General features: G+C 50.6%; 1 protein-coding gene across 1 annotated transcript; it reads left to right on the forward strand.

The window, feature by feature from the left end:
- The first annotated feature begins 2313 nt into the window (after positions 1–2313).
- On the forward strand, positions 2314–8578 carry LOC119694064. Its single transcript, XM_048624491.1, has one exon. It carries the CDS (start codon positions 2314–2316, stop codon positions 8101–8103), a length of 5790 nt encoding a protein of 1929 aa, XP_048480448.1. The 3' UTR covers positions 8104–8578.
- The last annotated feature ends 3029 nt before the right edge of the window (positions 8579–11607 follow it).

Below are 11607 nucleotides of genomic sequence, written 5' to 3' on the forward strand. Positions count from 1 at the left end.
AATAAAAAATCCAAATCCAAGGGGACCTTACCGCAACACCGTAATTAGCACACACTTCCTCAGTCACTGTAAGTGATGAACAATTGATGAAGTATCAAATTGTTCGAAGTGGAGTCCCTTCTACACATCTACACAAAGTCTGGCACGTCACAACACTTTCAACTCATTGTATTTTAATTTATTTAACACCACAATGTAATTTTTCACTTCCTCGAAAGCGACAATTATCTTATTTCTGAGGTCTGCGAGATTTTGGGACTCTTCGACATACCTACTCCTACTCTTGGTTAGAATACATTTAGCACACACACACAAACACAACACAAGTCGGCCCGGGGCCGGGGTGCGCGCGCGTCGAAAGAAAAAGGGTTTTTGAGTAAACAGAGACACGTGTGACGCGGCGGTGCGCAGGCGACTGACGTCAGATCGATGACGCATTACCCATTAGCGGCGGCATCCTTTGCAAAATGAAGCTCCGCCCCTTTCTCACGCTAAACGAGAGTTTATTGGTTTATGGCGGCAATAAGGTCTAATTTCGGCTTTGTTTGTTTCGTGAGAAACCTATCGCTTTTAACATTTATTGCTCAGTGACTCAGTGACCATATTTTACCAATATTTCGGGATACAAAAAAAATAAATCATGAAAAATTTACCTACTAATTTTTTCATTGAAATCGACTCTATTGTATATACCTAACTCATGGAAAAAATTTCGTTAGTGACTAAAAAGTCACCCTGTATATCGAATTAGTTAGTAGGTTCAGCTGTGAATTATAGAGCAAATACTTTACATTTAAGTATTACACATACTAGTATGTAGTGTAGTACGTAGTAGTATAAATTATTATAATACCTGCAATTTCAGCTATATTGAGAATTATTCTAAGTCGTTAAGCTGGATTATTGAACTAGAAGAAGAAAAGCGAAAGAGTTCAAACAACTCATCACAGGTTTATACTATAAAATATTACACAACGACGAAAATCAAAACATTTGACTCTGGCACTCAGTTACATAATAATTTCCCAATATCTCACCCAACGTACAGTGAGCTCCAGTATTCATTGGATGTGGAATAAATCAGTTCAGTCAACACAACAGCAGTTACTAACTACAGACGATGTGCCGTACTCAGGGGCGTATTTAAAGATTCCGCGCCCTGGGCTCCTGTAGTTTTCCGCCCCATCAAGGATTTTTTTTTCTGAGCCCCATAGCCTGCCTATATATAGCAGTCAGTAGTCAGTGTAAAGTAGGTACCTACCGACCTACATAAATGTATAAGAACTTTGTGGTGATAAAAATAATTAATTTCGAAATCCAGAAAGAAATACAGAAATACATAACAAAATAAAACTAACTAAGGCCCATAGCAGACGGCGTTTTTTATGCGCGCCGACGACGCGCAGATGACGCGCGTATACGCGCTTCAAACGAGGTTTGAACGCAAACTTGTAACTCTAAGCACACGGGGCGATCGTTGTTTATTTCTGTTATAAAGCGATCGGTGTCGAAAGGTTCCATTTTAAACTAAATACACGCGCAGTACACAATAAAACATTTGCAACTGAGGCGAGTGAGGCGCAGGCGCGGGCGGTGCAGTGGTGGTGTGAGCGTCCCTCTGCACTCTGCCTGTACGGAACGACTAAAAGAAGTTTTGTTTTATTTGTAAATAGTTCATAGAAATAACTAGATCAAGTAGTTAACTCGATTACGCTCGCGAAGGTTCTGAGCGCTAAGATAAATACTTACTTATGTGTGTGTATAGATATAGATATAGTTTAAGTATGTACCTACCTACTAGTTGTTCGAGCACCTACCTACTTTAGTAATAATAATAAATAAATAGTGACAGGAAGTGAGGAGGCCAGCGCCATCTAGTAGGAAATAGCATAACGAAGTAGAACAATAGTGCACTAAATAGACCATGTAGTTCACCTACTCGACAACAGATGGCAGCCCCATCTAGAACATTCTACTTCTTATGAGTCTTTTCTAGAGCTTCCTGGAATTCTCTATCTTCGGTAGAGATTAGTATAAAAGGCAGACGCCAACACCTCACAGCAAGTCAGTTTAATAGAAAGAGTGAAACAGTAAACATCTCCAGTGAATTGTGAACAATAATACCAGTGTTTTATTTCGAAGACTCAACAGGCTAATATAATAGCTACCTCTACGTCAGTGGCATTTCCTCATCTTCCTGAAGAACCAAACAGGTGCAACCGCCACTTCCTTCGCACCGTATAGTAATAGTTCATGAAACGGTCGAAGTGATCCGCACATTTGGTCCATCGGAGCCGGATTGAAGACTTTGGAATGCCTGTAACGAGGTCCACGACAGGGAGGCTACAGCGCGGCGGCCTAGAACAGAGGCCTACTGAAGAATCGTCGGCCGCCGGCGCCACCGCCTCCACCACCACCGCTACAGACTCCGACACGCACACGCCGTCAACCGCCGTGAAAGCATCAACATCGACGGGTGTGTCCACCGGAGTATCGACGCCGCCCTCGTCTGCCGCCAGGGTGGATAGCGTCTCGCCCCCCATAACAGGGGGGGCACCGCTCCCTGTGTTCGGGGGAGTACCGCCACCGCCCTCCACTGCCGCGAGGGTGGTTACAGCTGCTGCCGGAACGCCCTGCCCACCGTCATGCATCCGGGCTACTCCGCCAGCGTCTACAGCAAGATCGAAGGCCAAGTCATTAAAGGCACGCCGCATCGCCGAAGCGAAAGAAGAATTAGCGTGTCGTCAAGTTGAAATCGCCGAAGCAAAAGAAGAAATAGCACGTAGTAAAGAAGAAATAGCACGTCGTAAAGCTGAACTCGCCGCCGCCCGTCTCGCAGTTATTGAAGCTGAATCCGACACCGACGACGACGAAGGCAGCATCAGTACCGAGATGGAGAGTACGCTCAAGGTCGACTCGTGGCTCAAGACACAGCAGAATGTACTGGCCATCAAGAACGAGCCTCACTCCGCGTCAGCAGCACCACCACCGCCAACAGAAGCTGCTGAGGAGTCCAGACAGCATGATGAGGACTACGTTCTACCGCCGCCAGTCGCCACCGCCGTCGACCCTGCCTCCACTGCCGCCGTCCCTGTCGCTCAGCCGCGGACAAGCGACTCTGTGAGCCTCACTGCCCTCGCCGAAGCTATTGCTCTAGCTGCAAGAGCCGGGGCGCCGCCGCCACCACCACCGCCACCGGCTCCGCGTCACATTAGTGAGCTACCGTACTTTAGTGGCGCGCCGCACGAGTGGCTACAGTTCAAGACCGCCTACTACGAGTCCGCCGCATCACTCGCGCCCTGCGACAACATGGGGCGCCTACGTCGATGCCTGAAAGGAAGAGCGAAGGAAGCTGTCAGCCACCTGCTCATCACCAGCACGACGCCCGAGAACGTGATGAAGTCACTCGAATTGTGCTTCGGGCGCCCGGACAGCATCGCGCTCGCCGAGTTGGAACGTCTGCGCGCACTACGCCGGCCTACGGATATCGCTACAGAGTTCTGCTTCTTTGCAAACGAAGTAAGCAACATCGTAACGACACTTCAAGAGCTGCACCGCGACCGCTACCTCAACAATCCCGAGATCACGCAGCTCACAGTCGAGAAGCTCACCGCCGCCCATAAGCTTCGCTGGTTCGACTTCTCCGCCGCACAGTCGCCCGAGGAACCCGAACTGCTGAAGCTCAGCCGCTTCCTCACTCGGGAAGCCTCGATATGCGGGCCGCACGCACATGAGAAGACGTCGAGCATCGCCTACGAACCGAAGCAGCAGCAACAGCAGCAGCAGCCACGCCGCGCACAAAGGGCACACGCAACTGCGGAACAGAAAGTTTCGTGCCCAGTATGCTCCAACGCCGGCCACAACATAGCAGAATGCCGCAAGTTTGTAGAGAGCAACATCGACTCACGTTGGCAGCTAGCTAAGGAAAGCAGACTCTGCTTTCGTTGTCTACGCTACCGCAGCAAGACGCACCGATGCAGAATTAAGAAATGCGAAGTTGACGGCTGCGAGAGGTCACATCACCGACTGCTTCACTTCGTGCGCAAAGACGAGCCCGAATTAAAGAAAACGGAAGCAGTCGCCTCTTCGTGGACACCGAAGACGCAAGCGTATCTCAAGATAGTAAAGGTGCAAGTCTCCGGACCAGCGGGAGCGGTCGACACATGCGCGCTCCTAGACGACGGATCTACTGTTACGCTCATCGACAGTGACATTGCACAGAGGATCGGAGCCAGGGGGCCTATTGACCCTCTCTTCATAGAAGTGATCGCTGACACAAGCGTCGAAGAGTCCGCATCACGTCGCGTCACACTCACTCTCGAGGGGGCAAGCGGGACGCACATAGTCAACGCACGCACAGTAAGAAAGCTGCACCTCGCCGCACAGCGTGTCACCGAGCAAGACCTTGCCGGCTGGCCTCATCTAGAAGACATCCAGCACGAGCTGAAGCACGCAGACATGAAGCCAGGCCTGCTCATCGGGCAAGACAATTGGCACCTGCTCATGGCGTCGGAAGTGCGAGCGGGACAGCGACACCAACCAGTGGCTTCACGCACACCACTGGGCTGGGTTTTACACGGTGCACACACGCGCGCACTGGGACAGCGCGTGCACTACGTGAACAACATCATCAACCTCGAAGACAGCATGGACGAGCAGCTGAAGAGACACTTCGCGCTCGACTCATTAACGATCACACCGAAGACACCAAAGTCTGACCCAGAACAGCGAGCACTCGACCTGCTCACCAAGGCACGAGACGACGGCCGATATGAAACGTCTCTACTGTGGAAGAAGGATGACTTCAGCATGCCAAACAACTACGAGAACACGCTGAAGAGACTTCACAGCATCGAGAAGAAGATTGATCGCGACGCTGACCTCAAAGAAAAGTACGAGAAACAGATGGAGAGCCTTATTACAAAGGGCTACGCTGAAGTCGCGCCACCGACCACATCAAACAAAGTGTGGTATCTACCGCATTTTGCAGTCGTCAATCCGAACAAGGGCAAGATTCGCATTGTCCTGGACGCAGCAGCCACATATAAAGGCGTCTCACTTAATGACCACCTACTCACCGGGCCAGACCTACTACAGTCGCTGCCGGGAGTACTAATGCGCTTCAGACAGCATGCAGTCGCCGTGACAGCTGATATCGCCGAGATGTTCATGCAGGTGAAGATACGCGCTGAGGATCGAGATGCCCTTCGCTACCTGTGGAGGGGCAACAAGCGTGATGGGCCGCCAACAGAATACAGAATGACGTCACTCATATTCGGCGCTACAAGTTCACCATCAACAGCAATCTACGTGAAGAATATTATCGCACTCAAGTACGAAGCCACTCACCCCGAGGCAGTAGACGCAATTATCAACAAACACTACGTCGACGACTACCTCGACAGCCACAAGACCGAAGAGCAAGCGATCAAGGTGGCGCAGGACGTCCGCGACATACACCGGCGAGGCCACTTCGTGCTGCGGCAATGGGCATCAAACTCCGAGGCAGTACTCAAAGCACTCGGCGAAACAGGCAACGAGCCCATGAACATTAAGATCGATGATGGATCAAGCGAACGAGTCCTAGGTCTCATCTGGCGGCCAAAGTCCGATGCGCTCGGTTTCAACCTAGACTTGGCGCGTCTGCCGCCTGCAGTCATAGAAAAGAAGATACCCACGAAGAGAGAAGCACTCAAGATCGTCATGTCGCTGTATGATCCGCTCGGATTTGCCGCGCCTGTCACCGTGCGAGCAAAACAGCTACTTCAAGAGGCGTGGCGGCGCGGCACTACCTGGGACCAGCCAATAGATGAAGACCTCTCAGAACAATGGCAACAATGGATGATGCACCTGGAAGGGCTACGCCGTGTCTCAATACCGAGGTGCTACGCCCGCTACAGCGACGCTACGAGTCTACAGCTACATATATTTGTCGACGCGAGCGAGTCCGCATACGCCGCCGCTCTTTATTGGCGGGCGGTAACAGCAGAGGGTAAGACATACCTATCGCTCGTCATAGCAAAGGCGCGAGTGGCACCGCTCAAGCTCACTTCGATCCCGCGCCTCGAGCTACAAGCCGCCGTTATGGGCTGCCGTATGGCCGCAGCCGTCATTGAAGAACACCAAGTTAAGCCCGAATCGAAGACCTTCTGGACCGACAGTAAGACGGTGCTGACATGGCTGAAGAACGGCTCAAGATCGTACCGCCCGTTTGTCGCGCACCGCATAGCTGACATCGAGGAAAACAGCTCTACAAATGAATGGCGCTGGATACCTACGAAACTCAACGTGGCCGACGACGCTACAAGGGATGTGCCACGCGACTTCGACGCTGACCACCGATGGTACAAGGGCCCATCCTTCTTACTCGAGGACCCTACTGCCTGGCCGGCGGAAAAACCACTTCTAACGAAGAAAACAGGCGAAGAGAAAACGACCTCAGTTACCGAAAAGTCTGCACAACTAAAAGAAGCGCTGCCAGACTACAACCGTTTCTCTAAGTGGGAAAAACTGCTACGAGCTACAGCAAGAGTTTTACACTTCATACAGCTGTGCCGGCCACGTGATCAGCGAGTCAACTACAAAAGAACTGCGAAAAATAGCGAAAAAGACCCTGACTGGCGCAAGAAAACAGCTATGAAACCGAACAAGCGTGCGACAGTGAAAACTACAGAAGACAGAAAATACCTCCCGCTCACCGGGCAGCTACTACGTGAGGCGGAAACACTACTCGTACGCCTAAGTCAACAGCAAGCCTTCGACTCAGAAATAGAAGACTTACAGAAAAACAGAACCCTGAACGTGAGAAGCAGGCTGCGCCACCTTGCGGTCGTCGCTGAAAATGGAATACTACTATTGAAATCGCGAATCGGCCGTACACTCAATATAGAACAAGGAGTCATCAGCCCTGCAATACTCGACGGCAATCATCAAATCACCAAACTGTGGATCGACTACACACACCGCCAGCTGATGCACGCAGGAGCCGAAACTACAGTTAATGAGTGCAGACAGCACTACTGGATACTCCGCCTTCGCACAGTGGTGAAGATGATGATTCATCGATGTCGACCATGCCGCATCATGAAAGATTCACCCCCGCAGCCACCTACAGGAGACCACCCATCGAGCCGCCTTGCACACCACTGCAGGCCCTATACCTACACCGGCCTGGACTACTTCGGGCCTCTGACAGTCACCGTGGGCCGCACTCGACAGAAGCGATATGTGGCGCTCTTCACGTGTCTCACGACGCGCGCCGTACACTTAGAGCTGGTGGACTCTCTCACCACTAGCTCGGCAGTGATGGCGCTGCGTAGGCACATGGCACTCTACGGAACACCTACTGAGCTATGGTCCGACAACGGCACGAACCTGCGCGGGGCTGATAGAGAGCTGCGGCAATCAATCGACGCCGCTACAGCTGATAAAGCGGCCCAACAGAAGATCAACTGGCGCTACATACCTCCTGGGGCTCCTTTCATGGGTGGGGCCTGGGAGAGACTGGTGCGGTCAGTGAAGACCGCCCTTTACGCCGTCCTGAACGAGCAGCACCCAGCCGAAGAGGTGCTGCGCACACTGCTAGCCGAGGCAGAATACGCAGTAAACAGCCGCCCGCTCACGCATGTGTCACTCGAGCCCGACGACCCCGAGGCCTTGACACCGAACCATTTCCTGCTCGGCGGATCAGGACGCGTACACGCGCCTGGCAGCTTCGACGACAAGGACCTCATCAGCCGCAGTCACTGGCGCGCCTCTCAGCGCCTGGCCGACCTCTTCTGGGCAAGATGGCTACGAGAGTACCTGCCTGAACTTCAGCACCGGCGGGAGCCTCACGGACGCGGCGAAGCAGTCAAGGTTGGCGACATTGTCATGTTGGCAGACGGCAACCTACCGCGCAACACGTGGCCAAAGGGCGTTGTCACGGCTGTCTACCCCGGACAAGACGGCATCGTAAGAACAGTCGACGTCCAAACCAAAGGAGGAACCCTTAGAAGACCGACCAAGAAGCTGGTGATCCTGCCTACAGCTCCAGACGTTCCGACCAAAGAATTCAACGCCCTGCAGGCGATGACCGGCGGGAGAGATGTACGGAACGACTAAAAGAAGTTTTGTTTTATTTGTAAATAGTTCATAGAAATAACTAGATCAAGTAGTTAACTCGATTACGCTCGCGAAGGTTCTGAGCGCTAAGATAAATACTTACTTATGTGTGTGTATAGATATAGATATAGTTTAAGTATGTACCTACCTACTAGTTGTTCGAGCACCTACCTACTTTAGTAATAATAATAAATAAATAGTGACAGGAAGTGAGGAGGCCAGCGCCATCTAGTAGGAAATAGCATAACGAAGTAGAACAATAGTGCACTAAATAGACCATGTAGTTCACCTACTCGACAACAGATGGCAGCCCCATCTAGAACATTCTACTTCTTATGAGTCTTTTCTAGAGCTTCCTGGAATTCTCTATCTTCGGTAGAGATTAGTATAAAAGGCAGACGCCAACACCTCACAGCAAGTCAGTTTAATAGAAAGAGTGAAACAGTAAACATCTCCAGTGAATTGTGAACAATAATACCAGTGTTTTATTTCGAAGACTCAACAGGCTAATATAATAGCTACCTCTACGTCAGTGGCATTTCCTCATCTTCCTGAAGAACCAAACAGGTGCAACCGCCACTTCCTTCGCACCGTATAGTAATAGTTCATGAAACGGTCGAAGTGATCCGCACACTGCCCTACTCCGCTCCTTTGTCATGCGCGCGTTTGGGTCATCAAAGCAAACGCAAAAATCAGCTTCTACGGCGCCGAAAACGCGCGATCCTTATACGCGCGTCGTCGGCGCGCATAAAAAACGCCGTCTGTTATGGGCCTAAGCTTAGATACTAAGTAAATAAACCGCCCCAAGACATAACCGACGAAAATGGGCCCATGATGCTAGCGGCATTACCTCGCTGCAATCAGGGAGATTTTCTGCATCAGGTATGCCCCAGAGCGGTTGTCATAGCCTCGACTTCTCAAGCAGCGACCGATCACCCTTGGAGCCGCCTCTGCAGCGGAACCAGCGGTTACTGCGGTTAGGCCTACATGAGATGGGGCAAGTGTGCAAAAGCACGTCGCATCCCATAGCACGGACCGGCCCGGTCCCACCGAATCAAAGTGAGACCGTCCGGGCACTTCCCGTCACTGCGGCATAAACCCGGCGGTTCTAAAACGGCTGGAACGCCAGCCGTGACGAGAGCTCTACGGACGATGTCATTAATTACTTGATGCCGGGAGAGCCTCCCCGCGCTGCGAACACAATGGAGACCAAGCCGGCCTAGCCGGTCCACCGTCGCTCCACAAAGGCAGGAGTGTGGCTCAGATATCGCAGCCCAGGTGCAGCGCCACCGCCGCATGTAGAGAATTGTCATCCAGCAACGTCCCCATTAGCGGCGATGGCAATGCGTGCAGCCAAAGACCCAACTCCGGTTGAGACAACGCTCGCAGACGTGCGAGCTCGGCGCCTGTAGTCTGTGCCAGAAGCGCATCTACCGTGACCCGATACATCTCCTCATCCCAATCTTGTTGGCGCTGCGGTTGCTCCGGCACCGTGCCGCTAGGACACCGTGCCCGCCACAATTCCAAGGCCTCTTCTGCGTAGGGAATGTAGAACTCGTCGCCATTACATGGTAGGATACGAGTGACTAGCTGTAACACTCCCGACGAAGAGCAAACGACGGATGCCCAGACCACCGTGCCTAATTGGAAGCGCTGCCTGAGACCACTGACTTCTGTGCCTCATCATACATCGCTGGCTCCACGCCACATAGCCATACAGGTGAAATGAAATGAATGAAATGAAATCGTTTATTTTTTCGACGTAGAATATTAGAATAGTGATGTTCGAAGGGTATAAGTTAGCCGTGGAATCGTGAAACACGACCTCAGAATCGTCAGAGCCACATGCGCCGAGAGCTGACCAAGGAGCGGTTTACAGTGCCCTCATTTTGACACTCGGCTCCCCCTCTGGGAACACAGGTGCACCCAAATGGGTGAAATGGGCCTCGTCCAGTTGCACAAAAGGTAGTGATATATTTGCATAGATAATGATATCTTCCGAACAAAAAAATCAGATTTTTCTGGATAGGCGAGTAGGTACCTAAGTACATTTTAGCACGTTTAGAAATAAACTTGTGCAGGGCGACTGAGTGAGGCCATTTTTTTTCTTTATATTTCCTTTAAAAAAATACCGAGGCGGAAAAAAATAGACTATTCCACCTGTTCAGAAAAGAACAAAGGATTGCTTTCATACTTTAAATCAAATTTCTTAAGACGTGAAATCAACATGTGGAAAGATGGCTCAGGGCCGTTCTAGGCTTACGTCCTAAAATATTGTTCTGTACTTTTTTAATCCTCCAGCCTAAAGACCAAGGGCGGCCTGTCAGCCGCCCCTGGGCCGCCCTTCGCCGCCTACCGCCCCGGGCTGTAGCCCTTTTAGCCCTAGGGTAAATACGCCCCTGGCCGTACTTATACACAGACATACCTACATACATATGTCTCACTCAAACACACGTCAAGTTATTGCATACGCAGGGGGCTTATTCTGTAAATCCATAGTGTTGGCATGCCAACCTTATAAACAAGTAGTATTAGATTAAATTCGGCCTTCAACGTGAACGGACGTACATGGCAAATAAAGTAATTAAATAACAGATTATTAAGTCGTGGCCTAGATTTATAGCAGACTGTGTTAAAAATATTCAGTTATAATATTCAAGACAATGTTTCGGATATAAGTGCAAATAAGACAGTTAAATGAGTGCGCTGACGCCTCGTAGCCCGACGGCTACGCCTGCGGCCTGCTGCTCCACTCCACCCCAGCCCCCCGCGCCCCAGCCGCCTGCGCCAGTGCCGAGTCCACCTCGAGTAATTGCCCAAGTACTGCCTACGCAACAGCTACAGGACTACTTGAACAGAATTGAGTGCTACCTAAATGGAATTTGTTCTATTGCAACTGAAGGGAAACTTAATTCAGACCAAAAAATTAGAATTCATAACCTATGCCGTAAAGTAGGCAGTGAGACCTCGCAAATAGCTATCCTACACCAGGCCTTAGGGCACAAGACTATTCAAGCCCAAACCGCTCTAGATGTAGCTCAAGAAAAAAGTGACCTGGTAAAAACAATTGAAGACCTTAAATCCTCCATAAATGAGTCCTCCAGACCTCATCCTTCCACCACCACCTTTGCCGATATTCTGAAAAAAGGACAGGCCCCTTTTATCCAGCCCAAAAGCTCGAGTTCAGTAGCTATCTACCCCAGCGACAAACTGTCAAGTGAAGAGACCAAGACACTTGTTCAAAAAATTATATGCCCAAATGAAATGAAGCTTCACGTGACAGGGCTAAGGAAAACCAGGAATGGTGGTGTAATAATTAGCACTAACTCGAAGGAAGACATTGAAAAGCTGAAACAGTACAAGCAGTTGACGACCTCTGGTCTTACCATTGATGAGCCCCATAAACGCAAGCCCAGAGTTGTTATCATCGGAGTTCCAGTGAAGATGCAGGACTCAGACGTCTTCAAATACCTGTACCACCAAAACCTCGCCGACAAACTCCAG

The sequence above is a fragment of the Plutella xylostella genome, chromosome 12, assembly GCF_932276165.1.
Source record: "Plutella xylostella chromosome 12, ilPluXylo3.1, whole genome shotgun sequence".
NCBI classification, from domain to species: domain Eukaryota; kingdom Metazoa; phylum Arthropoda; class Insecta; order Lepidoptera; family Plutellidae; genus Plutella; species Plutella xylostella.

Bases quoted from the DNA above. Each gene is read 5' to 3' on its own strand.
- LOC119694064 (XM_048624491.1), top strand. From the start codon at position 2,314: ATGCCTGTAACGAGGTCCACGACAGGGAGGCTACAGCGCGGCGGCCTA.